The 26,863-nt window shown below is 59.7% G+C and overlaps 3 protein-coding genes and 1 long non-coding RNA gene across 6 annotated transcripts; 3 read left to right on the top strand and 1 right to left on the bottom strand.

Moving 5' to 3' along the window:
* Positions 1–223: 223 nt before the first annotated feature.
* LOC102395921 (aldehyde dehydrogenase family 3 member B1) lies at positions 224–8,292 on the top strand. Of its 3 annotated transcripts, XM_025286803.3 has the most exons (10): positions 224–680; positions 2,707–2,869; positions 3,344–3,454; positions 3,639–3,759; positions 4,008–4,093; positions 4,207–4,288; positions 4,549–4,935; positions 5,943–6,109; positions 6,680–6,779; positions 7,051–8,292. In XM_025286803.3, the coding sequence occupies exons 1-10, from the start codon at positions 622–624 to the stop codon at positions 7,233–7,235; spliced, it is 1,461 nt and encodes a 486-aa protein (XP_025142588.3). In that variant the 5' UTR covers positions 224–621; the 3' UTR covers positions 7,236–8,292. The 3 variants fall into 3 exon arrangements, with proteins under 3 accessions (XP_025142588.3, XP_025142587.3, XP_044799715.2); XM_025286802.3 differs by lacking the exon at positions 224–680 and having other exon boundaries at positions 2,630–2,869; XM_044943780.2 differs by lacking the exon at positions 224–680 and having other exon boundaries at positions 2,630–2,869; positions 5,943–6,152; positions 7,051–7,191.
* LOC112585229 lies at positions 2,687–3,663 on the bottom strand. The gene is made up of 3 exons (XR_003109694.3): positions 3,522–3,663; positions 3,333–3,420; positions 2,687–2,815 (listed from the first exon to the last, which is right to left on the bottom strand). It is a non-coding gene; the product is annotated as an uncharacterized LOC112585229 (long non-coding RNA).
* A 5,816-nt stretch (positions 8,293–14,108) lies between the features above and the next one.
* Positions 14,109–22,977, top strand: TBX10 (T-box transcription factor 10). Its single transcript, XM_044943980.1, has 9 exons — positions 14,109–14,297; positions 16,542–16,626; positions 19,528–19,795; positions 19,880–19,981; positions 20,323–20,494; positions 21,420–21,575; positions 21,878–21,945; positions 22,138–22,232; positions 22,697–22,977. Exons 1-9 carry the CDS (start codon positions 14,109–14,111, stop codon positions 22,975–22,977), a joined length of 1,416 nt encoding a protein of 471 aa, XP_044799915.1.
* A 1,446-nt stretch (positions 22,978–24,423) lies between these two features.
* Positions 24,424–26,859, top strand: NUDT8 (nudix hydrolase 8). The gene is made up of 4 exons (XM_006072728.3): positions 24,424–24,716; positions 25,690–25,822; positions 26,367–26,444; positions 26,548–26,859. Exons 1-4 carry the CDS (start codon positions 24,523–24,525, stop codon positions 26,773–26,775), a joined length of 633 nt encoding a protein of 210 aa, XP_006072790.2. The 5' UTR covers positions 24,424–24,522; the 3' UTR covers positions 26,776–26,859.
* Positions 26,860–26,863: the final 4 nt, after the last annotated feature.

Genomic DNA, 26,863 nt, shown 5'->3' with positions numbered 1-26,863 from the left:
TTGGACTGCAAGGAGATTCAACCAGTCAATCCTAAAAGAAGTCAACCCTGAATATTCACTGGAAGGACTGATGCTGAAGCTCCAATACTTTGGCCACCTGATGCAAAGAGCGGACTCATTGGAAAAGACCCTGATGCTGGGAGAGATTGAGGGCAGGAGGAGAAGGGGATGACAGAGGATGAGATGGCTGGATGGCATCACCAACTCAATGGACATGAGTTTGAGCAAACTCCAGGAGATAGTGGAGGACAGAAGAGCCTGAGGGGTTGCAGTCCACAGGGTCGCAAAGAGTTGGACTCTTAGTGACTTAGCAACTGAAACACAACCTTATCTTTTGCTCCTTAATCAGGTAACTTTCTGCCTGTCCTTCCCAGAAATCACAGCATCACCTGGAGTCACCTGGAGTTGCCAAACCTGTTCCGGGGGCCAGCTGTGCCAGGTGAGGCAGTTGCAGGCACGAGGTGCTGATGTTGAATCAGCAGGAGGCCAGACCAGCTGGAGCTTCGTTTTGGTGATTTGTCACTCAGGTGCCTCTCCACGCCCAGACGTGGGCACAGGGCATCCGGGGGGCTGCACAGGCAGCGGGCAGAGGCGGGGTGAGAGCGCACATCTGGAGGCAGAATGTCAGGCACAAAGCGCCCAGGCTCGGCAAAGGATCCAGGGTCGGAGTCCACACCAGGGTATGTGGGGTCGGGCCAGCAGCACAGGGTGGGGGAGTGGGGAAGACAAATGGGATCCCAACCCCGTGGGGCCCCCAGGGCTGGGGGTCTGTGCGCCTGGGGCCTGGCTCAGCGCAGGGAGGTCGTGCTGCCCTGACTCCCGCTCCCTGCCCCTACCTCAGGCCCCAGTGATGCCTGGTGGATGGAGGCTCCCCATGCTGAGGGAAAAGGTGGATAGACAGGGCCCGGCCAGGTGTGACCTGGGCTGTGCTCAGGAAGTGCTGGAGGGCTTGGGACAAGGGAAGGGGGCAGTGCCTTGTAAAAACAACCCTCACTGTTCATTTCTGATTTGGGGAGTGTTGCATTCTCATGATAGAAAATTTGGAAGCTACAGAAAGATGTTGTTGAGAAGTCAATAAAAAGCACAGGGCGGGACTTCCCTGGGAATCCAGTGGTTAAAACTAGCACACTTCGGTGCCGGTGGGGGAGGGACTGTGGAGTCACAGGACCCAGGACTGAAGCTGCTATGTAGCCCCCATGAGGAGGGCTAACCCTAGGGCTATCCCTAACCCTAAACCCTAACCCTAAACAAGGGCTGACCTCAGATCCACCAAGCCATCTGCCTCCTCATTTGATTGGGCAATGGTGGGGGTGGGCCTGAGGATGTGGTCCCTGGGCTGATTCATTCTGGAGGTATTTAGCCCTAGAGAGGCTCTAGAGAGCCACAGACAAAGCCAGAGCTGGGCCGATGGGACCAGGCGCCACCAGAACTCCATCAGGGAAAGCTGGGTGGGGTGGGTGATGCTGGCGCCTCTGGGGCAGCCCTGAAACTTGAAGGCCTAAGGGTGTTCCTGGCCACCCTGGACCCAGGGTGGGCAGGGCGTGTGGCCAGAGGTGGCCCCGCAGTCCCAGCTGCTCCGGGACACGCTCAGGAGGAAATGGCCCTGGTCGTCTTGGCTCCGAGCCTGGGCCTGAGTGGGACTTCCTCATCTCCCTCTGTTCCTCTGCCATCTGGGGCAGGGGCAGGGGTCTAGGTGGGACCACCCCGGGCCTGGCTGTGGGAGGGCACAACTCGGGTCCCCTTCCAGTCCAAGAAAGGGCCAGGATACCTGCCCTGCCAACCACAGGTGGGAGCAGGCAGGTCCTGGGTTCCCCCTAAGAGCTGAACTCCCGCTGCCCACCTGCTGAGGGGCCTCACCCACACGGCCAGCCTTCCCCTTCCCACCCAGCAGGACTTCCATGTCCCTGGTGTTCCCAGGCCAGCCCTGTGCTGTGCACGCCCACGGAGAAGTCTGTCCCCACTCCCCAGATGAGGAGACTGAGGCTGGGAGAGGAGGAGGGGAAGGTGCAGGGTGCCCAGTGGGGATGCTGAAACCTGCCTCACTCCATGCTCAGTGCTGAGGCAGAGGTCCTGGGCTCAGGTCTGTGAGATGCTGCTGGACCCTGAGGGTAGATGGCTCACATCGGCACACAGAAAAAAAGAGAGACACAGACAGACACAGAGCAACACACACAGACATGGGCAGAGAGACCCTCAGACAGAGAGACACTCAGACAGAGAGACCTGGAGGCACAGGCGATGGTATGGTTTTGGGGCCCTGGTTGGGGTGCTCAGAGCCCTTTCTTGCTCCAAGTCCAGGTACTTCCCCCCAGAGGCCCTCCTGGGCTCCTTCTTCCCACCCCCATGCCCCATCCCCCTCCCCTCCCAGCCCCGCCAGGGTTCCCTTGGGTGTCAGATCAAGACCAGATGGGCTCAAGGCTCCAGGCTGTCAGCTGCGCCTTCCCACGGATGCCTCACCCACCCCATTGCTCCTTGTTCCAGGACCACCTCCCCAGGGCACAGGGAGCAGTCCCATGCTCCGGGGCCCTGCGGCACACCCCAACCTCAGTTTCCCCCTCTGCCACTGCAAAGTTCTGTGGTCTCTGTGGCAAAGAACCCCTCAAGGCCCCGTGGGGGTGTCCGTGGACCCATGTGGGTGCGAGTAGGGGCCTTGGAGGGGTGGTGGAGGTGGGGGCACCCCAACCGACGTTGCCCCCCGCCCGGCAGGATGGACCCCTTCGCAGACACCCTGCAGCGGCTGCGGGAGGCCTTCGTCTCAAGGCGCACGCGGCCGGCCGAGTTCCGGGCCGCCCAGCTGAAGGGCCTGAGCCTCTTCCTGCAAGAGAACAAGCAGCTTCTGCACGAGGCGCTGGCTCAGGACCTGTACAAGGTGGGTGGGGGCGGGGTGGGGCGGGGAGGGCAGGGGTGAGGGGAGGAGGGCAGGGGTGGGTGAGAGCGGGCAGGGGTGAGTGAGGACAGGCAGGGGTGAGGGGAGGAGGGCAGGGGTGGGGGCTAGAGCCAGCTGCATCCCCAGCTCAGTCCTGTGGTTCAGCAGACTCTTCCCTGGGCTGCTAGCTGCTCTACGTCAACAGTAAACCTGTGAAGCAGGTCTGACTGCTGTCCCATGTCACAGATGGGGAAAGTGAGGCACGTGAGAGTTAAGTCACTTGCCCAAGGTCCCACAGCCAGAAAGCGGCAGAGCCCAGGACCCATGCTCCTCACTGCAGTTCCCAGGGACTGGCTGTGCTCACCCTGGAGACTGTCTCCGTGTCTACCCTGAGGACTCTTGGGGACCTCCAGCACTAGATCCGCTCCCCTCCTGACCCCGCCCAGGCCTAACCCCTGAATCTCACCTCCACCACAGACGGCCTTTCTTTCGGACGTTTCAGAGCTCATCCTCTGCCAGAACGAGGTCGACTTGGCTCTCAGGAACCTGCACACCTGGATGAAGGACGAGCCAGGGGCCAAGAACCTGGTGAGACCTCTGGCCAGGCGGGACAACTCCAGGGCGGCCCGGCCCAGGCCCTGGGGGAGTCACTGACTTTCTCGGGACCGCGGTCTCCTTGAGGGGACTCCACTGCACAGGCAGGTCGAGGGCTATGAGAGGTGGGCTTTGGGGTGATCCTTAGCGAGGCCTCACTGTCCGTCCCACACCCCAGATGACGCAGCTGGACTCGGTCTTCATCCGGAAGGAGCCCTTCGGCCTGGTGCTCATCCTGTCTCCCTGGAACTACCCCCTGAACCTGAGCCTGTTGCCCCTGGTGGGCGCCCTCGCTGCAGGTGAGAGGACGCCTCCACCCTCACGCCCCCTGCCTGTCTTCCCAGCCTCCCCCAGAGCCAGGAAGGAGGAGGGAACTGGCACCAGGTGGCTGAGAAGGCCTGCTTCCTGTTTGGCCACCATCCTTGGGGCTGTGTGGCCTCCGGGCCAATAGGGCACCTCTCTCAGCTGCACTAGGCGTGAGGACCGAATGGAGATGGGCGTGGCTACACATGGCCCCGCCCTCTCCCTGCCCCGCCCCGCCCCACAGGTAACTGCGTGGTGCTGAAACCTTCAGAGATCAGCAAGAGCATGATGAAGGTCCTGGCCAAGGTGCTGCCCCGATACCTGGACCAGGTGAGGGTGAGCCTGTGTCCCACATCCCCGCTCCCACCAGTGGGAGATCCTGCAGGGTCCCCTGAGATCCTGCAGGGTCCCCTGAGCCGTGCATCCCTCCCGCCTCCTTGCAGAGCTGCTTTGCCGTGGTGCTGGGCGGGCCCGAGGAGACGGGGCGGCTGCTGGAGCACGAGTTCGACTACATCTTCTTCACGGGTGAGGGGGGCCCCGGCTGGTGTCCTGGGGAAAGAGGGATGTTGGAGAAGAGGCTGGAGAAGGCGGGGCAGGGAGGAGGCGATGGCCAGCGGTGTGGAGCATCCCTGATGGCAATCATCTAGGGCAGGTGGGCCTGGCAGGGTGCGGTCCTGGGGCTTCAGGGCGGGGACAGACCCCAGTGGGTGAGCCAGGATGGGGCCAGGAAGGTGGTGCCTGAACCATCCGGCCAAGAGCAGGTGAGTCAAATCCCATGTCCCTAGGGAGCCCTCGAGTTGGCAAGATTGTCATGGCTGCTGCCGCCAAGCACCTGACGCCTGTCACGCTGGAGCTGGGAGGCAAGAACCCCTGCTATGTGGACGACAACTGCGACCCCCAGACCGTAGCCAACCGGGTGGCCTTCTTCCGCTATTTCAACACCGGCCAGACCTGCGTGGCCCCCGACTATGTCCTGTGCAGTCCCGAGATGCAGGCGCAGCTGGTGCCCGCCCTGCAGAGCGCCATCACCCGTTTCTATGGCGACGACCCCCAGAGCTCCCCAAACCTGGGCCGCATCATCAGCCAGAAGCATTTCCAGCGGCTCCGGGGCCTGCTGAGCTGCGGCCGCGTGGTCATTGGCGGCCAGAGTGACGAAAGCAATCTCTACATCGGTGAGCCCCGCCCTCCCTGCCACTGTGCCGCACCCCCACCCCCACCCCAAGGAAGGCACCTCCACACTGGGGGCCACAGCTAGGCGCTGAGTCTGGGCTCTGAGGCTCCCCCGACCCCACCGCTACAGCCCAGCCTGGTGCCACGACTTTATGACACCGGTGTTTCCTGTTGCTGGGGTCTAAGCCCACGACCCCACGACTCCACACTCTGGCCCAAGTTCTCCAAGCTCAGTTCAGTTCAGTCACTCAGTCGTGACCAACTCTTTGCGACCCCATGGACTGCAGCATGCCAAGCCTCCCTGTCCATCACCAACTCCCGGAGCTTGCTCAAACTCATGTCCATCGAGTCGGTGACGTTATCCAACCATTTCATCCTCTGTTGTCCCCTTCTACCTTCAATCTTTCCCAACATCAGGGTGTTTTCCAATGAGTCAGTTCTTCGCATCAGGTGGCCATAGAATTGGAGTTTCATCTTCAGCATCAGTCCTTCCAGTGAATATTCAGGACTGATTTCCTTTAGGATTATTTGGGTCTCCAAGCTCAGACCCCAGAGTTCTAGGCTCAGGTTCCCAACTTCAGCCCCACTATCTGTTGCTCCAGGGGCCACACGATCCCAGGTGCTATGTGCCCACGATTCCGGTTCTCAGCTCCCACTGCCCGTCCTGAGCGTCTGCTCTGCTGTGAACAAAGAACCCTGGTCTCCTGAGCCGAACCACTCGAGGGTCTAACAGGCTGGGACCTGGGGCCTCAGACTCTGGGGTCTAAGATAGGGTCACCCTCTGACTGTGAGACCAAGGATGGTTCTCTGGGCCCCACGGGCCCCGGTAAGGCTGGGAAGCCCCTCGTGGTCACTTCCCGGGGGCTGCAGGGAGAGTACCGTCCCTGGGACATCCGGGTCCCTGGCCCCTGACAGCCCGCGGGCCCGCCCACCATAGGCCCCGCCCACCACAGGCCCCGCCTACCATAGGGCCCCGCCCCTGGGCTGAGCCGGCCCCTGTCTCTGGCAGCCCCCACAGTGCTGGTGGACGTGCAGGAGACCGAGCCGGTGATGCAGGAGGAGATCTTCGGGCCCATCTTGCCCATCGTGAACGTGAGGAGCCTGGACCAGGCCATCGACTTCATCAACCGTCGGGAGAAGCCCCTGGCCCTCTACGCCTTCTCCAACAGCAGCCAGGTGGGGCTGGACGCAGGTGGAGGCAACAGAGGGACCCAAAGGGGTGAGACTAGCCACCTCCCTTTTCCCAGCCCACTTACAAGGGTCAGGGAGCAGACAACTCCTGACTATAATCCAGGCCATTGGACGACGGCTCCCTGAATACAGGTGTCCCGCTGAGACAGGGGTGGGTTTGGTGGGGGCAGCACCAAGAACCTACCAACGGGTGGGTGGCCAGCTGCCTGCCCTGGCCGGGGCAGCCTCCACCCAGACAAGGAGGTGCCCTTTCTATCTGCCCTGCCCCCAAAATCCTTCTTTTCCTAAATCGTGAAAAAGTTCTGTATGGGTGTGCAGAGCCCCTGAAGGGGGATGGGGCAGAGCAAAGGTGAGACCCTGCAGGCGGAGCTGGGCTGGCTGCCTGTCTGCTGAGGCTGCTAACCCTCACAGGCACTTCTCAGGGCCGCGGGCTCCTCTTTATGAACTCAGAGGGGCGACACTTACTCAGCAGAGGATGGAGACAGGGAGGCTCTGCTCGCTGTGGAATTAGGAGCCTACGCTCCACCCCTCACCCCGGCCTCCCCCTCCCACCAGGTAGTGAACCAGATGCTGGACAGGACCAGCAGCGGCAACTTTGCAGGGAATGACGGCTTCACCTACCTGACTCTTACCTCCCTGCCATTCGGGGGAGTCGGTGAGCCCCGCCCTCCTTCACCCTCCAGCCCCAACTCCCAGGGAAGCCCAGGTGGGCGCTCCAGACCCAGGAAGGTTCAGTTTGGCCTTCACTCACGGTTCAACCTTGATCCAGTCCCCTGGTCTCTCAGGACCTCAGTTTCCCTCTCTGCAAAATGGCTCTTCGCATGGCCTGGCTTTCCCTGGGCTCCCTGCTGGGTGGTGGGCTGCTGCTGCTGGTGGTGGCGGGCTCCTCGGCCTCGCCTTAGACCCTCACTTCCGTGCCCGTGCAGGCCAAAGTGGGATGGGAAGATACCATGGCAAGTTCTCCTTCGACACCTTCTCCCACCACCGTGCCTGCCTGCTCTCCCACCCGGGCCTGGAGATGCTGAACAACATCCGCTACCCACCCTATTCTGACTTCAGACAGAAGCTGGTCACCTGGGCCTTGGGCAGCCACAGCTGTACCCTTCTGTGAGCACCCTGCTGGCCTCCAGGTCTCCGTCCACGACCCCGGGTGCTCAGTGGCTCCCAAAAGGCAGGGGTTCTGTCCAGGAGCAGAAAGGTCCTGCCCTTGGGGCTTTGTCTGAACAGACGCCCGGCTGGACAGACCTCTGGGCCACCAGTCCAGCCCCTTTCAGGACCAGAGTCCCCTCTGCAGCTTTCTGACAGATTTGTTGACCCTCTGCTTGAACATGTCTGGTGACAGAGAACTCACCCCCTAGGTTGAGCAGCCCTGGTGGTTAGGAAGGCCTCTCTCACGTCAGATCTATAATTAGGCTCCCGAAGTACAGAGTAATTTTTAACAGCTCCAGCCACACCTGGTTTGGGAAGCTGGGTTTGTCTGGGTCTCAGTCCCCCCAACTGCAGTGAAGAACGTGGGTCCTTGGAGACGTCTGTGCCCTCCAGGCCAGCATCTGCTGTGCTCCTGTCTGTCCTCCAGGGTTGCACCTGCCCCCTCGCCCCTCACTCCTCTCAGCTGTCCCGACCCAGGAGGGAGCCTCACTCCCATCTCACAGGCAGGAGCCAAGGCCCGGAGAAGGCACCGACTCCCCAGGTCACACAGCCTTTCGGGGAGGGGGGTGTTGGAGCCAGTGGGGGCTGGGGGTCCTTCTACTTCCTGGGGCTCAGAGGGGCAGTAGCCGGCCCACCTCCGGACTGGTCTCACCGCTGTGGCTTGCACATGTGTTGATACACATAGCACAGGTGTGAACACACAGATCCTCAGACAGGCAGACACCGGTGCTCACTCGCACTTACTCACACACTCGGCTGGGGCTGAAGGCTGCTGTTTCTGGGGGCTCTTGTGCCAGTTCCCCGATGCCCTTCCATTCTATGAACACCTTCTGAGGGTGTGGAGAAAAGGGAACTCCCCTACACTTTTCTGTGGGAATATAAATCCGTGCAGTTACTATGGAGAACAGTATGGAGGTTCCTTAGAAAAACTAAAAATAGAGAAACTGATGACCCAGCGATCCCACTAGTGGGCATATATCTGGAGAAGACTAATTCAAAAAGATACATACAGCCCAATACTCATTGCAGCACTATTTACAATAGCCAAAAGATGGAAGCAACCTAGATGTCCAACAACAGATGAATGGATAAAGAAGATGTGGTACATATATACACAACGAAATACCACTCAGGCATAAAAAGTATGAAATAATGTCATTTGCAGCAACGTGGATGAACCTAGAGATTATCACACTAAGTGAAGTCAGTCAGACCAAGACAAATATTACAGACTATCACTTACATGTGGAGCCACAAAAATAGTACAAATGAACTTATTTACAAAACAGAAGCAGATTCACAGACATAGTAAACAAATTTATGGTTACCAAAGGGGAAGTGGGAGAGGGATCCATTCGGTGTATGGGATTAACATATACACACTACTATATATAAAATAAACCACAAGGTCCTACTACACAGCACAGGGAACTATATTCAATATCTTATGATAAACTGTAATGGAAATTATTTGAAAAATATATACATAAAACACAACATTGTGACTCAACTATGTTGTTGTTTGGTCACTAAATCGTGTCCAACTCTGCGACCCCATGGACTGCAGCACACCAGGCTTGTGGGTCCTTCACCATTTCCCGGAGCTTGCTTAATCTCATGTCCATCGAGTTGGTGATGGCATCCAACCATCTCATCCTCTGTCACCCTCTTCTCCTCCTGCCCTCAATCTTTCCCAGCATCAGAGTCTTTTCCAGTGAGTCGACTCTTTGCATCAGGTGGCCAAAGTATTGGAGCTTCAGCTTCAGCATCAGTCCTTCCAATGAATAGTCAGGGTTAATTTCCTTCAGGATTGACTGGTTTGATCTCTTTGCTGTCTAAGGGCCTCTCAACTCTCCTTCAATCTAAAAAATAAATTAATAATAAAAAATACCCAGGTTCGATGCATGATACTGGATGCTTGGGGCTAGTGCACTGGGACGACCCAGAGGGATGGTATGGGGAGGGAGGAGGGAGGAGGGTTCAGGATGGGGAACACATGTATACCTGTGGCAGATTCATTTTGATATTTGGCAAAACTAATACAATTATGTAAAGTTTAAAAATAAAATAAAATTAAAAAATAAATTAAAAAAATAAAAAATACATGTATATATAAAAACACCTTCTGAGACACAGAAGCTGGACCTCAGCCAAGGGAGCTTAACTTTCCAGGACCCCCTAATGCTGTCCTTCCCAGAGCAGGAGGCCCCACACCTCCTGGCAGGAAGCATCTGGGTCTCCAGAAACTGCCCCCCATAGCTGGGGGCTGCTGATCAGGCCCCTCTTCCTTCCCAGGAGGCCCAGCGGCCTGGGAGGGCCCCTTGAACAAAGGCTGTGGCTTCTGACTCATAAAGTGGGTCCCCGAGGCCCCTGCCCTGGGAGAAGCAGGAAGCAGGGAGCAGGGACCCTCAGGCGGGCAGACACACTCACCCACCGGCTCGCTCCACCACCGCTGCCCGGGGATCGGCCAAGTCGCTGAGCTTCCTGGAGCCCAGGTCTCGAGCCGCAGCGCAGCAGGAATGAGAGCTGTGCTCCCTCTGCGGGTCTCCAGGGCCCCAGCCTGGGACCCTAACGCTGAGGCAGCCCGAGCGCGGGTTGGAAAGGAGTTTGCAGGGACAGAGCACTGCAGAAGGGACTGAGTGGAGAGCAGGGGACAGAGATGATGAGGGCGCTGCAAATGCAGCCCGCCGCCCCCCTGACAGACCAGGGAGAGCCGAAAGTTTTCTCCTGTTAGTCGCCAGTTTTATAGCCTCAAGACAAAATTCCTGCTAGGAGGTTAGGTAATTGGTTAGGGCGTGGAGAGAGACTGCTGGGGTGCACATTTTAGCCTAATTTGGGGTCAGGAAGCCTACAGTGATGATGGGCGGGGGTAGGGGGGCTTTGGTCAACAAAGGGGATCTGTTGGGCCCAGAGCTGACCTTGTTTCTGGGCTCCGTGTCAGTGGCCTTGGTACAAGGCCTCCCACCTGTGGCCTTGGGGCAGGACTCAGCACCTAAAGAAGGTCTCTGCTCTCCCTTTGCTGCAGATCCCCGGAGGGCGCTAGGACCAACCCCCACCCCCCTGGATGACCCAGCCTCAGACTTCAACCCTGTCCACCCCCGCCAGTTACCTTACAGAGGTGCCAGCACCCTGACAGGCCCCACAGGCCCTGCCATCCGGGTGGAGGATGGGACAGAAGGAAGCGTGTGAGCTGGGCTCTGTAGAGAGGGCTGGCCTGGAGGGAGCCCCGGCTGCTGGGCTGGCTCTGGAGCCAGGCCGAGACCTCCTGGGAGGACAAGGGCTGGTCGTAAAGAAGGCCTGGGACCAGCCGCCCAGGGGAGACCCAGCCTCAGGGCCCTGGCACGGGAACCCAGTAGGTGCTGGGGGCTTAGTCTTCATCCTGCCCTCCCTGTGCCTTGAGACCAGCAGGACGATGGTGGGCTCAGATTGGACACCTGCCAGTTCGGGCCCTAGAGCAGCAGACCAGGACACTCAGGAGCTGGTAAAGACACGACTGAGGTCCGGGTCTACGTCGAGGTGGCAGCAGGCCACCGGCACAGGCAGGGCGGAGAAGCTGGGTCTCTGCAGCTCCCCCGGGGCCCGCGGCCGGTGCCCGGCCAGGTAGATGCCAGCCATGTCATTGCCGTGGTGGCCCTGTCACTGCCGGGGGCAGGGGGCAGGGCCTCTCAGGGCACCAGCAGCGAGCACGTGGCCGGTGTGGGGGCGGCTCAACTAGAGGGTGGAGCTGCTCAGGCAGCCCTGGCACCGACGCTGGGCCCAGTGCTGTGGAAGGCAGGAGGGGGCGCCTTGACAGCCTGACACTCCTCCCACCGTGGAAGGGAGAGGGTGTGGAGCAGGCAACACCCAGTTCACCTGCTGGGAGGGGCAAATGGAACTCTCTCTTTCATTAAACCCTCCCATGGATTCTGTGAGCATCCCTATGCGCATTAGCAGGAAGTCCAGCGTCTCCCTCTCCCCATCTCCCCTTCCTCGCTGTTACAGGAACTGGGTCATCCTGCTTCTACAACTGGAGAGGAGGAGGTTGGCAAGAAGAGGCAGCCCACCAGCTGCAGCTCTATAGGGTCTGCCACATGGGGTCGCTGTTGAGCAACACCCCTGCCCCCCAGGGGCCCTCGGGTCCTGCAGTCCCAGAGGCAGGGCCTAGCCTGCTTAATAACTGTTCCCCAGGGAGAGCTGCACCTTATATAAGGCTAAACGCCAAAGAACTGATGCTTTGAATTGTGGTGCTGGAGAAGACTCTTGAGAGTCCCTTGGACTGCAAGGAGATCAAACCAGTCAATCCTAAAGGAAATCAAAACTGAATATTCACTGGAAGGGCTGATGCTGAAGCTGAAACTCCAATACTTTGGCCACCTGATGCGAAGGGCCGACTCAATGGAAAAAGATCCTGATGCTGGGAAAGATTGAAGGCGGGAGGAGAACAGGGCAACAGAGGATGAAAAAGTTGGATGGCATCACCAACTCAATGGACATGAGCTTGAGCAAACTTTGGGAGAGAGTGAAGGACAGGGGAACCTGGTGTGCTGCAGTCCATGGGGTGGCAAAGAGTTGGATACAACTGAGCGACTGAGCAACAACAGCAACAAAGCCCCTCAATTGGCCTTCAGAGGTGGGAGGAGCTTCAGCGAGGACCATCTGTTGGCACTGGCCCTCCCCCCCCCCCCCCACCCCGTGCTCCTGAGCCCAGGGACCAGCCGGAGCAGGCTCCTCCGTGGGTTTCCATCTCAAGGGCCTCCACCTCCTTCCTTCATCAGCCCTGCTCATCCCTCCTGGGGAAGCTGAGATCTGGCTCCCACAGCAAGCCGAGCCTCCAGCCGAGGGCACAGCAAAATGGGGGTGCAAAGAGAAATATTAGGAAGAGGCTGACATGTCAAAAATATGATCCTTTTTAAAGGACCAAATAACAATGACAAGAAAAAGTCAGAACTTGGCTGGACTTCTCTGCTCTTATTACAGCTTCAGGTTTTATTTTGAGGTGTTACGTTACTTGTAACATTACGGTGGAGGAAACGCCGTCCTTTCAGTGTTTGGGGCTAGAGACCCATCTTCTCTGCAGATGCTAAATAGTGATTTTGAGTGATTTCTCCCACAATTTAAAATTTTATTTAATACACTTTTATATTGTAGTTACTACGTGTCAGACACTGGCTTTTGTTTTGTTTTGTTTTGTTTTATGTGTCCGGATTATTCAGCTTATAGGATCTCAACTCCCCAGGGATCGAACCTGAGCCCACCATAGTGAGAGCACTGAGTCTTAGTTACTGGACTGCCAGGGAATTCCCCCCAAACCCTGTTTTAAGCACTATTAGCTGTTTAATTTAAACCTCAGGATGATAGGAGGAGATCGTATAATCCCAGTTTTACAGATGGGAAAGCTGAGATCCAGAGAAGTTAAATGACTTGCTCAAGGTCACACAGCTACCAAGGCTTTGAAGCCAGGCTTCGCCGTCTGTGCCCATGACCACTAGGGCACACAAGGGCAAGCATCTTTCTGAGGTAACCAGGGTCTCCATGTCTAGACACACAGCCAGCTGGCGTCTCAGCAGACACCCTGTTGCGTTGACTGAGGAGGTGAAGGGGCGGGTAGGCAGGGCCATCAGTGAGGGGCATCTCTTGGCAGTCCCTGCTGGGTTGCCCCCTTTGGGGCCAGGGCAGAGGTTGGTCCCAGCAGCCTTGGCCCCTGGGTCCTCTCCCAGGACCAAGCCTTCCGGCCACTGTGACTCGTCTTCCAGATGTTCAGTGGTGAGGATGTGCTCTGTAAGGGGGAGCCCACTGCGTACCCCATTTCATCGACACGGCGCCAACCATGAGAGGAGCATTGTCTTCATCCAAACAGAGAAGCTCACGTTCTCCAGGCCTGCCCTGCCCACACTGGCCCCCCGCCCCAGCCTGGGCCCGCAACCCAGGCCACACCTGCCTGGCCTCAGACCTCCCTTCTGAGCAGTGGGTCCTGAGACACAATCTGCAGCCCAGGGCCCCCCTTTGCCCCCGACTGTGTGCCACGTTTCTTGCCGAACCCGCACCTCCATGCCTCAGTTTCCCATTCTATAAAATGGAAGGTGTCCAGGGGTCCACAGCTCCTGTCCTCTCTCCTGTGCGGGAGAGGACCCCTCTCTGTGACCTCGGGATCTGGGGCAGGTCTGCCTCAGGGTGGTCTTAGACCTGCTGTGTGTTCTGCGGCCAGGGCTGACTGTCTCTGTGCCCACACTGTTTCATCACAGCCCAGGGGGAAGATCCCATAGTGCATGGCGGGGGAGGGGGGGGGTGGGTGGGACTTGAAGAAAGATTGCCCTGGGGCCAGCAGAGGGGCTTTCAGAGGAGGCCATGGTCCAGAGGAGGGCTCCAAACCCCCTATGTTCACAGGCCCACAGAGTCGATCTGGGAGGGCAGAGGTGTGTGGCTGTGCATGTGCCCACATGTGCAGGTATCCAGGCATGTGTCTGCCCAGGCGCTGTATAGGTGAGCACACATTTTTCTGAGAGCCTCAGCACTTTGGCCCTTCTTCCAGAAGGATCCATATGTGGCTGGTGGCACAGCCCAGATGCACGTTTCCAGGTGTGTAATGAGCCCAGTGCTCATAGGACTCAGGGGGCATCAAGGCTGGGGAAGGGGTGCAGCTCGACAAGGCTCTCCCCACCTGGGACCACCTGTCCAGGTGCAGGGGTGCAGGGAGGAGGTACAGGTAGGGCAGGTAGGGTGGGGGAAGTCCCAGCAGGGAGGTTGAGACGGTCAGCATCCGGGAGGGAGCAGGCCCAGTCCTGCCCCTGGGGTCCCCTCCGTCCTGACCAGGCACTCTCTGCAGTGTCCACCACAGGGCCATGCTGGCTGGGGCGGGATGGAGCCCGGGTATGGCCTCGCCGTCCAGGCCTCCCCCACCCCTGTGCCTGACACGGGGGCTGGAGGAGCCCGGAGCTCCATCCTCCCCAGCTCTCCCTCCCTGGGCCCTCTACACCCTCACCCGGCCCATCCATCTCCCCGCGGCCACTGCGCGCTGCCTCCTGCTATTGAGCAGCGAGATGAGAAGGTGTGAAGGATATGGGGGCACCCGGGACAGGCTGGCAGGCAAGATGGATGAGGGGGCAGGGGGCCAGGAGGTGCCTCGGGCAGGAAGAGCGGACCGGCTGGGGAAGAGGCTGTGAAGAAGGGAGGCGTGCCTGCGTGTGTGTGCGCGCATGCGTGTAAGAGACAGCATGTGTTTCTGTGCACAGAGGAGAGTGTGCACGTGTGCACACGAGTGGTGGCAGGTCACTGAGTTTTGAGTCTGTGTGTGCCCATGGGTTGGCATGCCAGTGAGCTCACATACATGTGGCAGGCTTCCCACCTCACAAAGGCAAGTGCAAACACGTACACACACACACACACCAGAAGCCAGTAGACCCCCAGGCCCCTGGGAGTCCAGGCTGAGGGGGCGCCAACCCCATCACTTCTCCTATCTGCCCCCTGCCCCACCGTGGCTCCTGGGACAGGGTAGCATGGCTCCACCTCACTAGGCGGCCCCTGGGAGCCTCTGGGACTCTCCCTCACAAGGGCAGAGGACTTGCTGCATCCTGCCCAGCAGCAGACCCCAGGGCTGGGTCTGTGCCAGGGTTGGCCCTCACTCTCCCGGCGGGATTCCTCCCAGCCTGGCCCCAGGGACCTGGGGCATGGGGCGGGGGGGTGAGGCAGCAGCCCCCCTGAGCTGAGGGAGGAGAGTTTGCCCCCAATGTGTGGGTCCGGGAGGGGCCGGGGTGTCATGCTGTCCCCAGAGCTCGACTGTGGAGGAGCTGTGGGGTCCAGTCGACTTTGGGAACCCTGATCGGGCATGCCAGGCCCAGCCCAGTGCGCTCTCAAGCCTGGTGCCCCAGCCAGGGCCCTAGCGTGGGCCAACCCAGGGTTAGTCCGATGACCTGCGCTGGGCCACATGGCAGCAAGCAGTGTGGGGGGACCCCCCTCCCTTTCTGACTGGCCATCTGCGTGTTCCCTGAATGCCCCACTCCAGATAGCCAGGGGCTGCCGGGGAAGGTGCCAGGTCAGGACTTGCCCCCGAGGCCTCTGACCTGGGCCAGGCTTCCCCGACCCTGTGGGGACCGTGTAGGCTGCACCCCCCAGGCGGGGCCAGCCCATCCCAGGCAGAAGCGATTATGCACTTGGTTCAGTTGGGGAAACCGAGGCTCAGGGCTGTCAGGTCCTGCCGGTGTCACAGCTCATAGGCTGAACGGTCAGCAGGACCTGGCCTCCCACCCCCGAGTCCAGGGTGGGACTCTGCTTCTGCTCATACACGTGGCTGCTGCCCCCTTGCCTTTCCGGCCCAAGGTCCCTGGTGATTGCATGACAGCAGCTCCCGGTCAGGGGTCTGGGTCCCGGGAAGAGGGCAGCGCCTCTGCCATTCAGCCTTCCATGCTTCTACCGCAGCCCCTCGACCTCCCCGAGGCCCTGTCAGCCCTGGCCCCTCCATTCAGCCAGGCCCAGACCCCTGCGGATCTCCCAGCCTGTCCTGGAGATGGGCCCCGGCCCTGCGTGCATCTGGGCCCATTGATCAGGAATGGCTGGGGGGCTCCAATGGGAGGGGAGGAAGCCAGGAGCAGGGACCGGGAGGGGGAGAGGCAGCCTCGCCACGTCAGAGCTTCCCCACCTGCCCTCCTCCCGCACAGCGTCGCGCCTGGAGCTGGAGGAGCCCAGCCCGGGGCCTCGAGCAGTCCAGTCTGAGGGCAGAAGGGGCTCTGCACACCCCAGAGCCGAGGTCCCACCTGCAGAGACCAGGTAGCTGGCTTGAGGAGAGAACCAAGACGTAGACGATCCAGGAAGGAAGGACAGACCTGCCAGGAGGCTGGAGACCGAGGGAGGGCCTGAGCACTGAGCCGTGCTGCCGATGGACTGGGAGACCAGGAGAGGCTGACCACCGGGACGGCAGTCAGGGACCCCAGCTGAACCACTGTCTCCAGGAACTGGAAGTCCGGGCTGTCCCATGGCAGGTAAGGGGCAGGCGGCCAAGGCAGTCCCACAAGTGGGTTCAAGCTCCGGGGTGGGTGGGGTGGGGCTGGGTCTAAGCTTAGGGACCAGGGAAACCCTACTGTACCCAGGGCCTGGGCAAGAGCATGGGGCAGGGGCAGCCCAGGCTGAGGCCTCAGGCCCCACCAGGGCGGGGCCCATGCAGCCATCCAAGTGCAAATGTGGGAGTGCTGATAGGCAGCAGGATAGAGCCATTTCTGGGAGGTGAAAGCCTTATCAGGCACGGGGGACCTTAGGCCTGGCCCCTCCTTTCTATGGGCCTCACCCCTTGTGTATCAAGGTGGACAAGGACCGCAACTTCCCCTCCAAATCTGACTCCATGTCGGTGGAAATTGGCAATCAAGGGATGTTGGCTTTCAGAGGAAGTGGGCAGAGGACAGGCCCCTCCCCAGAGTTACTGAGGGCAGCACAGGGCAGCATGTGAACCAGGAGGGGCAGGGTATAGGCTCAGAAAAGACTGGGGAGCCAGTGACCAGCCTGCGAAGCCCCCAGGCCCAGCAAAACCATGAGCCTCTTTCCCTTGGGACACATCACCAAAGACGCTGGGGCTGGCGTCCGTTATCTGGATGATGTACCTGCCCCAGCAGGACAGCTAAGTGATGGGCAACTGCCCACCTGATGGCCTGGTCCAGGTGATGGGGGACATCGGCCCATCCACCCTTCATCTCTGGGGGATTTAGACCTGATATGGCCCGTCCCCTTTCAGTAAGACCCACCCATCCCCAGACTGCAGAGCTTCCAGGGACTTTAGTGAGGTGCCACTTCTCACATGCGGCTCTCAGGGCTGCTGAGGATGGGGCCACTGACCTTGGACCCCACACTCTCACCTGGTACCTACTATGCACTGGCTCTGGCCAGGTGCTGCCCGCCTGTCAACTCATCACAGGAAACTGTGATCATCCCAGGAAACTCCCTCCACCCATGGATCTGTCCATCCATCCATCCAGCACCATAATTCTACCTCTGCCCAGGGGATCACACAGTTTTACTAGGTTCTCAACCCACGTGGGGCTGCTAGAAATGAACAGTCTGCTTTTCAGGATGTCTTTTCTAGTTTTAAAATTTTGTGTTAAAATATACATAACATGGGTCTTCCCTGATGGCTCAGACAGTAAAGAATCCGCCTGTAATGCAGGACACCCAGGTCTGATCCTTGAGTCGGGAAGATCCCCTGGAGAAGGGCATGGCAACCCAATCCAATATTCTTGCCTGGAGAATTTCATGGACAGAGGAACCTGGCAGACAACAGTCCATGGGGTCTCAAAGAGTCAGACATGACTAGCGACTAACAGTTTCTTTTTCACTTTTTCAAACATAACACCAAAACTATCATTTTAAGTATTTTTAAGTGTTCAGTGGCATTAAGCACATTCATATTGGTGTGCAACCATCACCACCATCTATCTCCAGAACTTTCTGCATCTTGCAAAGCTGAAACACTGTCCCCATTGAACATTAATTCATTCCCTCTCCCTGCCCCTGGCAACCACCATCCACTTTCTGTTTATGAATTTCGCTACGAGGCACCTCTTATGAATGGAATCATACAGTCTTTGTCCTTTTGTGACTGGCTTGTTTTACTTAGCATAACATCCTCAAGGGTCATCCATGTCATGGTCTGCATCATAATACCCTTCCTTTCAAAGACTGAATAATATTTCCTTGTCTGGATACACACGTTCTTATCCACTCATCCATCAGTGGACAGACACGAGGTTTGCATCCACATTTTAGCTGTTGCGAACAATGCTGCTCTGAATACCAATGAACCTGTATCTGTTCAGCTACTTGCTCTTGGTTCTTTTGGGCATTCCAGTATTCTTGCCTGGAGAATTCCATGGATAGAGGAAGCTGGCAGGCTGTAGTCCACAGGGTCACAAAGAGTTGGACATGGGCTTCCCAAGTGGCACAGTGGTAAAGAATCTGCCCACCAATGCAGGAGACTCAAAGAGTCAGACATGACTGACTAACACTTCCACTTTTCGTAGTAATTCTATCTTTCATATTTTGAGGAACCATCAGTGGTTTTCCACAGGGGCTACACTGTCTAACATTCCACCAGCAATGCACAAAGGTTCCAATTTCTCTACATCTTCACCAACATGTGTAACACTTTTTTGGTTATTGTTTTTGTTACTTGCTTTGGTTTTTGGTAATAGCCATCCTCGTAGGTATAAAGTATCTCATTGTAGTTAAAATAAATTTTTTTTTAATAAGAAGGATGGAGCCATGGCAAACTTTTACACAAGCCATGTGCCAGGATTGCAGACCAAAAATGGGCTCTTTTATCTTTTTAAGATTTATTTTTGGCTGCTCTGGGTCTTCGTTGCTGCATGCAGGGGTCATTCTTTGTGGTGGTGCTTGGGCTTCTCATCGTGGTGGCTTCTCTTGAGGCAGAACACGGCCTCTAGGGTCCGTGGGCTTCAGGAGTTACGACACACAGGCTTAGTTGCTCTGTGCCATGTGAGATTTTCCCGGACCAGGGATCAAACCCGTATCCCCTGCATTGGCAGTTGGATTCTTAACTACTAGGCCACCAGGGAAGCCCAAAAGAGGGGCTCTTAAGAAAAAAGTGAGGAGGCCAGAGAGGAAAGATGTTAAAACCGGCTTGGAGAATCCCATGGACAGAAGAGCCTGGTGGGCAACAGTTCATGGGGTCACAAAGAGTCAGACATGACTCAGTGATTAACACAACTTCAGGGTCAGAGATGGGTAAGAGTCAGTCACAGTAATTTGGGGATCTCCTTCAGCTTAGTATTCCTTAAGCAGCACAAGGAAGCCAGGTCTGCACAGAACTGAGAAAGACTCCCCCACCCCCACCCCCCCACAACCCCACCTGTACCATCATCCATAACAAGGTCCTTTCTGAAGGGCCTACTGCGTGTCAGGCCCTGTGTGTGTCCTCATGAATCCTCACGTCAGCTCAATAAGACAGATTTAAGAACTCCTTGGGACAGATGTGGAAACTGAGGTTCCAGGAGGTGAAATAATTTGCTCAAGGCCACACAGCCTCCTGATGGCACAAAGATTCCCTGGGAAGCCAGACAGGTCCTGTCTCTGGCCTCCAGGAGCTTTAAGTGAACATTTACCTCATGAAGTGATGCTGAGTTAGGGATCCTATGGGAACACAGGCCTGGCAATCAGGGAGGGCTTCCTGGAAGAAGAGGCATCTTAGTGCAGCCTGAAAGATGAAGGCTGGCCAGGTGGAGTCGGGGTGGGTGAGGAGAACAGAGGCCAAAGGCCCACATCCTGTCCTCTCTCCCCAGCCTTCCTCTCTGCTAGCCTTGGGGTATTTGCCCCCTCAGAGACCTACACACTGCCCATGACCAGCTCCAGCTGGGAGCCCCAGCCAGACTCCATGTTACCATCAGGCCCTTCCACCAGTTCCACAGGGGCTCCAGCGGTGGCTGAGCCCACTGAGCAGGGCCCCAAGAACCCACGTGTGTCCAGTGTGACAGTTCAGCTGGAGATGAAGGCTCTGTGGGAAGAGTTCAACCAGCTGGGCACAGAGATGATCGTCACCAAGGCGGGCAGGTATGAGCACGGGGGGGTGAGGGGGTGGTGGGATGGGGGACAGGCTGGAACCATGCTGGGGCTGCTGAGCACCCCCTCCCGCAGGAGGATGTTCCCCACCTTCCAGGTGAAGATACTGGGCATGGACTCGCTGGCTGACTACGCCCTGCTCATGGATTTCGTGCCTTTGGACGACAAGAGATACAGGTCTGGGGCTTGCAGCTTAGACCTCAGGCACTGAGATGGGGAAGCAGAAGCCCACCCGTTCCCTGGGTGAATAGGGGCCAGTTGGAGCCATGTCAGGGGGTCTATCCCCGGCAGGCAGGGATGGAAGGGGCTAGCCCAGGGTGGCAGGCGTGACCGCGGGGACCCCAGGCCGGACACCCTTCTGGAGCCTCTGGTTCCTCGTGTGCATATGGGCCAGCACATGGGCAGTAGGGGACATGTTGACCCCCGTCAGTCTTGGCTCCAGGTGGGGGCAGCAGAGGGACGAGGTAGGCGCCCTGGGGTGCAGTCAGGGCGCCCTCGCCACCTCGCTCCGTCCCCAGGTATGCCTTCCACAGCTCTGCCTGGCTGGTGGCGGGCAAGGCGGACCCGGCCACGCCCGGCCGCGTGCACTTCCACCCCGACTCACCGGCCAAGGGCGCGCAGTGGATGCGTCAGATCGTGTCCTTTGACAAGCTCAAGCTGACCAACAACCTGCTGGATGAAAACGGCCACGTGAGGCCCGGGCCACCATGGGGAGGGGTTGGGCCAGGACAGGGGACACTGGGGCCTGAGTGTGATGAAGCCTGGGGCCAGAACCGGCTGGGGCTTTGATGCCTAATTCCACCTGGCCAGGGGGTCGGACAGCAGAGGGAACTGCCCAGGCCCACCACAGACGCAAGAACATAGCATCGTTGACACTTTGTCCAAGGCAAAGATCAGGCTGACGTCAGGAGAAAAAGGAAACAGGGAAGGGGTCTGAGATGGAGGTGGCAACTGAGGCTATTTGAAGAGAAGTCTGATGGAGTGGAGGAGGGAGCCTGTGTATATAGAAGAGGGAGCTGTGGCAGGCAGAGGAGCCAGCGAGTGCAAAGGCCCTGAGGCAGGAGGATACTGGGGAGTCGGAGGACCTGCAAGGAGGCTCCCGTGTGGCTGGAGTGAAGCGAGGAGGAGCAGCGGGAGGGGAAGAGATACTAGGGGCGGCCTGCGCTGATCTGCAGGACCAGTTGGCTGTGGAGAGGATTCAGATCTTTACTCTGTGTGGGGTGGGAGACACGGATGGGGGGTGGTGGTTCTGAGCAGCAGCTCATTAGGGCTGCTATGTGGAAAACAGGCAGAGGCACCAAGTGGAGGCAGGGAGCGCAGCTGGGAGGTGGCTGGAGAAATCCAGGAGAAAGATGGTGGTGGTTGGGCGGCGTGGAGGCCACGGGGTAGGAGAGGCGGTCAGATCCTAAACCATCCTGTGATGGCTGGGATGTGGGAGTGAGAGAGGCCAAGCCGCCTGAAAGCTCAGACACAAAGGGGCCTTTGACTCAGAACCGCAGACTCGCAACCTCACACGCGGCACCAGCAGTTATGAGACGGGGCGGGGGTGGGGGGCCCTGGAGGAAGGGCGCCAGCCTCAGCGAAGGCTGGCTGCCGCCGCCTGCCCACCCCACAGATCATCCTCAACTCCATGCACCGCTACCAGCCGCGTTTCCACGTGGTCTTCGTGGACCCGCGCAAAGACAGCGAGCGCTACGCCCAGGAGAACTTCAAGTCCTTCATCTTCGCGGAGACCCAGTTCACGGCCGTGACGGCGTATCAGAACCACCGGGTGCGTCAGGCCACAGTTCCCGACCTGATTCCCCTAGTCCATCACGTGGGAGAAACTGAAGTACCAGGTTCTTAGGCCCGACAGGCGCACAAAGCCCTGCTCGTCTCTCCTTCTGGGACTCCATGGGCATCAGCCCACAGTCATTCCCCTGCCTTCATGCCCACTGTCTCTGTGGTTCCTGGACTGAGAGGCCCAGGGCCTCCAGATTGCAGGGATCCAGGGAGGAGAGGGTGGCTAGCCTGGGGCCCCACAGCCTCTCCCCAGCTCAAGGCTGACCTCTAACTACACTCTCTCCTCTGCAGATCACCCAGCTGAAAATTGCCAGCAATCCTTTTGCCAAGGGCTTTCGGGAGAGTGACCCAGACTCCTGGTACCGTCTGGCCCCATCCTCTCACCCCATTTCTATCCCTAGGCATCTATTCAGTTCTCAGCTCCTGACCCTTCCTTCAGGGTCACAGCCACTGGCTTGTCCTGGGGTCCCACTACCTGACTCAGACCATGACCTTTGCCCTGGGCTCCCCACCATGACCTCTGCCCCCATTCCTGCTTGCCCCACCTCCAGGCCTATATCTCCACGGCCCCTGCTCAGCGTCCCGACCCGGAGTCACAGCAGCCTCGGCCCTCGCCTGCTGAAAGGCTCCACTGAGCGGGAGAAAGGTCAGCCCCCAGGCCCACAGACACCGTGGGACTGGAGCCCGCTGAGTGGGAAGGAAGGGAGGGGACAGGGCCACAGGGCCCCGAGGAAGGAGCTGTAGACTGCTCAGCAAGCTCACCAGGCATCTGTGTGGACAGAGAGGGGAAGCAGAAATAGACGTCTGAGACAATTTTGGACCCAGGGCAGGGAGAACAGTTGGGCAGGGACAAGTTGTGGAGAGCAGGGGTGGTAGAGGGTGAGGGTGGAGGTCTGGTAGACTTCCTGGAGGAGGCGGTTCCTGAGCTGGGCCTTGAAGGACCGAGAAGGAGGGAGGAGGAGGGGAAGAAATTCCAGGCAGAGGCAAGAGCAAGCACAGAGGCTAAGCGCTGGGCAACTTGAGAAAGGAGAGCAGCAGGCTCTTAGACCAGTGGGCTGAAGGCGTGAGGGGAGGCCTGGGGTCCACTCAGACCACGCCCTCCCCCCTCAGACCCCAACAAAGCCTTCACCTCCAGGATCCCCGCCAGGCTCCACCATCAGCTGCTGGCCCCTCCTGAGGCACTGCTGGCCCCAGCCACCTACCCACCCCTCACCTACCAGGGCCTGTACCCTGCAGCCTCAAGCCCCGTCCGACCAAGGGCCCGACCAGCACCATACCCCCTCCCCAATATCCAGGCCGACAGGGACCAGGGAGGCCTGCCCCTCCCAGCAGGGCTGGGGCTCCTCGCCCCCACTGCAATGTGCCTGGGGCCTGGCCAGGACCCACAGTGACGGTGGGGGCCCTGTGGACAGAGTCCTCTCACCCTGGAGCCCACTCTCTTCAGCCTTACCTCTGCAGAGACCCTCCCCTCCCCCACCTCCCTTGACCAGGAGAGCAGGGCAGGTGGAGCCCAGAGAGGAAAGCGACCTGCCCAGAGTTACCAGGCTGAGGTGGTGCCAGGCTTGGAATTGGACCCCCTATCTCCAAGCTGCACCCCCTGCCCTGGGGGCGACTCCTCCAAACCCTGCTTTACCTTTCTCTTCCCTCCAACATTAAACCATACGGAATGGGTGGTCAGAGCACTTCTGTCCTCGGAGGTCAGGGTGGAGGGCCTCAGGAAAGCCGACACCTCAGAGTCTGGGTTGCAGACATCACAAAGCTCTGCTCCGTGCTGCTGGCATCCCAGGGAGCAGAGTCATGGTAAAGCCGGCAACACAAGCTGAGTGGCAGGGCTGTGAGGGAGGTTGTAATCCTGCCCTCTGCCTCGCCGCCCAGATGAGGACCAAAACTGCAGCTCAGGGAGGCACTGCTCAAAGTCGAAGCAAAGCATGGGACACCTGCCATTTCACGTTTAGGTGCTGTGTGCAAAACCAGGGTGTCTGGTCCTTGAGGGGGGGCGGGGTTTGCCACAGTCTGGCAGAGGGGTGCAGCACGCCACTGGCAGTGACCACAGGGGTCAAGGTGGGGGTGGCGCGAGGAGTTTGAGAATTCAATCAAAATTCCAGGCAGGAGAGCTTCTAGAGAAAATGACCAGCACCTGTAAGAGCAGAAGTTGCGGAGGAGACGGGAGAGGAGAAGAGGCCAGCTCCCGGAGGTGGGAAAAGCAGGGGAAAGGTCTGGGGCTGGAGTGGGTCCCCTGGAGCGAGAGGGCTCAGCTCATGCCACCCAGCGGAGCCAGGAGATAGGGCCCGGAGGGTGGGGAGGCATCTCTACCCGCTAAACGCCGACTCCAAACATCCTGCAGCACTTGCGGGCGCAGAGAAATGCGGGGTCTCAACAATCAGACACCCCGACTCCCAAACCCCGCGGTCAGTACGGCCGACCCCAGTCGCCGGCCAGACACGAGTCTAGTTGCACTAAGCAAAGGACACTCTCCAGACCCGTCGGGCCAGCCCCGCCCCTACCCGCCCTAGCCCCGCCCCTACCCGCCCTAGCCCCGCCCCTACCGGAAGCCCAGGCCCGCCCCTACCGGAAGCCCAGACCATCGAGTCACGCCCCTTCCCGCCCCGCCCCAGGCCAGGCCCGCCCCGCCCCAGGCCCTCTCCTACCGGAAGCCCAAGCCTGCCCCTGCCGGAAGCCCAGGCTATCGAGCCCCGCCCCTTCCCGCCCCGCCCCACAATTCTCAGAGGGGCCCCTCCCCTGCCTGAGTCCACCCCTTGGTCGGGCCCCGCCCTCGTAGGCGTGGCCTGTGCCGTTACCGCTCCCCACCAAGGCGGTCAGACTCCTCCCACGGCCCGCCCCCCAAGTTCCCGAGAGACCGCCCCGAGTGTGCTCGCCCGAGCTTCTTCCCTCGCGCCGTCCGGTGCCCTCGGTGTCCCCGCCGCGCTGGACCGGACATGCTGCCCGACTGCCTGTCGGCGGAGGGCGAACAGCGCTGCCGGCGGTTGCTGGCGGGAGCCACGGCCCGGCTGCGCGCGCGGCCTGCGGCGGCCGCGGTCCTCGTACCGCTGTGCTCGGTGCGCGGGGTCCCGGCGCTACTCTACACGCTGCGGTCCAGCCGCCTGGCCGGGAGGCACAAGGGTGACGTCAGGTACACCTGCCGGGACCTCCTCTCCCTTCTAGGAGGGCGCCGCTAAACCCCGAAGGCCGCCGGGTCGTGGGCAAGGCACTTAGCCTCCCCGAGCCTTGGTTTCCGCCTCTGCAGAATGGGTCTAAGTAGAGCCCGTCGGCCAGCCGGCTGTGGAGGCAGTCAACTATCCACATCCCTCCGCCCGGAACCTGGCGCCGCAGGTACTCCTGCCCCGGCGCCGCCGCGCGGATCGCTCGAAGCGCGGGCGCGGGACACACGGTAGCTCAGCTGATAAAGACTCCGCCTGCAATGCAGGAGACCTCGGTTCGATTCCTGGGTCGGGAAGATCCCCTGGAGAAGGGATAGGCTACCCACTCCAGTATTCTTGGGCTTCCCTGGTGGCTCAGACGGTAAAGAATCTGCCCGCAATGCGGGAGACCTGGGGTTCGATTCCAGGGTGGGGAAGATTCCCCTGGAGGAGGGCATGGCAACCCACTCCAGTCTTCTTGCCTAGAGAATCCCCATGCACAGAGGAGCCTGACGGGCTACAGTCCACGGGGTCACAAAGAGCCGGACACGACTGAGCGACCAAGCACACACACTGAAAAGGCAGAACTTCGCCGCTTGCCTGCGACTGCAGGAGGATTCCCCTCCGGGAGCCAAGGGGGAGCGCGGGGCGGGGCTATCTGGCTTCCCGCCCAGGCCGCGACCCCCCTCCCCCGGCGGAAAGGGGGAACACCCTAGGGTTGCTGTCAGCACCTCTGGGGCGACCCACGATAAGCCCAGTTAGCGTGTCTGAGCTCCGGGGCTTCTCCCCCTTACTCCTGTTGTTCAGGGAGGTAAACCGAGCCTGCAGAGGCCGTGGGGCTTACCCAGCCCTCTCTGCAAACTAGGGGCAGAGACGTTTTTTTTAAGCGAGTCCCTGCCGCAGCGGCTACCCCCAGCCCTTCATGGCCCCAGTGGCCCAAGAAGCAGCCTCCCTCTACCTGTTCAGTTTCCCAGGTGGCAAGTGTGACCCCGCTGACCGGGACGTGGTGCACACGGCCCTGAGGGAGACGCAGGAGGAGCTGGGCATGGCTGTGCCCGAGGAGCAGGTGTGGGGAGTCCTGCGGCCCGTGCACGACCGGGTAAGCCCTTCAGGCCCTCACCCCGCTCGGCCTCTCTGCTTGCCCCGGGCTAGGAGCAGGGCGCTCAGGGACCAGGAAGGTGGCTGTGGGGACTGTGGTAGTCACCAAGGCCTGTGGGGTCCCAGACAACCTGCCCAGCCGTTGTGTTCCAACCTCCCACACCCATCAGGACGGGGCCAGGGGTATTTGATTCCCCTTTCACGGGGGATCCTGAGGCTCAGTCCTGGGATGGAGGTGGCTCCAGGTGAACCAGCTCCATTCAGCTTGGTGGACAGAGGTTGGGGAGGGCGTTGAAGGCTAGGCAGGGGAGATTTGAGGGTGGTAAAAGTAAGGGAGAGCAATGGCCCAGAGGCTCGAGTGGGTCTAGTGTGTTGAGGGGGCCTGAGCCAGTCAGCATGGCTGGAGCAAGTCCATGAGCAGGGCCGGGTGGACCCAGCCTGCACGGCTATAGGCCCCAGAGGCCTCCCCTCAGGCTCCCCTGGCCCAAAGCCCCGCCAAGCCCAGCCCAGCCCTGCCCTGACAGCCTGCTCCCCTCCCACCACAGGAAAAGGTCACAGTGGTGCCAGTGCTGGCTGGCGTGGGCCCGGTGGATCCCCAGAGCCTCAGGCCCAACCCTGAGGAGGTGAGTGGGGGCATCTGGAGGAAGGGGGAGGGTGGGTTGTCCTGATGGGGGAGGCTGCAGTGGCCAGCGCTCTGTCTGCCCTCTCGCTGCCCCCTGCCCACAGGTGGATGAAGTGTTCGCCCTACCCCTGGCCCATCTGCTGCAGGAGCAGAACCAAGGTTACACCCACTTCTGCCGTGGTGGCCACTTCCAGTACACGCTGCCCGTATTCCTGCACGGGCCACACCGGGTCTGGGGGCTCACAGCCGTCATCACTGAGTTCACCCTGAAGCTGCTGGCCCCTGGCGTCTACCAGCCCCGCCTGGCTGGCCCGGAGCTGCCCCGGGGCTGAAGGCCTGGCCCCGAGCAGGCCCTGCCTCTGCCCAGCCAGGCCGGCTCCTCTCCAGGACTGAATAAACCCTTTCCCAACACCGTGGCAA

Source organism: Bubalus bubalis, chromosome 5 (assembly GCF_019923935.1).
Source record: "Bubalus bubalis isolate 160015118507 breed Murrah chromosome 5, NDDB_SH_1, whole genome shotgun sequence".
NCBI lineage: Eukaryota > Metazoa > Chordata > Mammalia > Artiodactyla > Bovidae > Bubalus > Bubalus bubalis.
Note: the sequence above shows the minus strand (reverse complement) of the source record. Positions and strands in the feature narration are given on the sequence as shown.

What these genes read in the sequence shown, in the direction of transcription:
- LOC102395921 (XM_025286802.3), top strand. Translation starts at nt 2,630, where the DNA reads ATGTGGGTGCGAGTAGGGGCCTTGGAGGGGTGGTGGAGGTGGGGGCAC. An exon ending in CGAAAGCAATCTCTACATCG is followed by an intron (nt 4,936 to 5,942) that starts GTGAGCCCCGCC and finishes TGTCTCTGGCAG; the next exon opens with CCCCCACAGTGCTGGTGGAC. An exon ending in CCTGCCATTCGGGGGAGTCG is followed by an intron (nt 6,780 to 7,050) that starts GTGAGCCCCGCC and finishes GTGCCCGTGCAG; the next exon opens with GCCAAAGTGGGATGGGAAGA.
- TBX10 (XM_044943980.1), top strand. Translation starts at nt 14,109, where the DNA reads ATGGAGCCCGGGTATGGCCTCGCCGTCCAGGCCTCCCCCACCCCTGTG. An exon ending in TTGAGCAGCGAGATGAGAAG is followed by an intron (nt 14,298 to 16,541) that starts GTGTGAAGGATA and finishes TTGTGTATCAAG; the next exon opens with GTGGACAAGGACCGCAACTT. An exon ending in CGGCGTATCAGAACCACCGG is followed by an intron (nt 21,576 to 21,877) that starts GTGCGTCAGGCC and finishes TCTCCTCTGCAG; the next exon opens with ATCACCCAGCTGAAAATTGC.
- NUDT8 (XM_006072728.3), top strand. Translation starts at nt 24,523, where the DNA reads ATGCTGCCCGACTGCCTGTCGGCGGAGGGCGAACAGCGCTGCCGGCGG. An exon ending in AGGCACAAGGGTGACGTCAG is followed by an intron (nt 24,717 to 25,689) that starts GTACACCTGCCG and finishes CTACCTGTTCAG; the next exon opens with TTTCCCAGGTGGCAAGTGTG. An exon ending in TGCGGCCCGTGCACGACCGG is followed by an intron (nt 25,823 to 26,366) that starts GTAAGCCCTTCA and finishes CTCCCACCACAG; the next exon opens with GAAAAGGTCACAGTGGTGCC.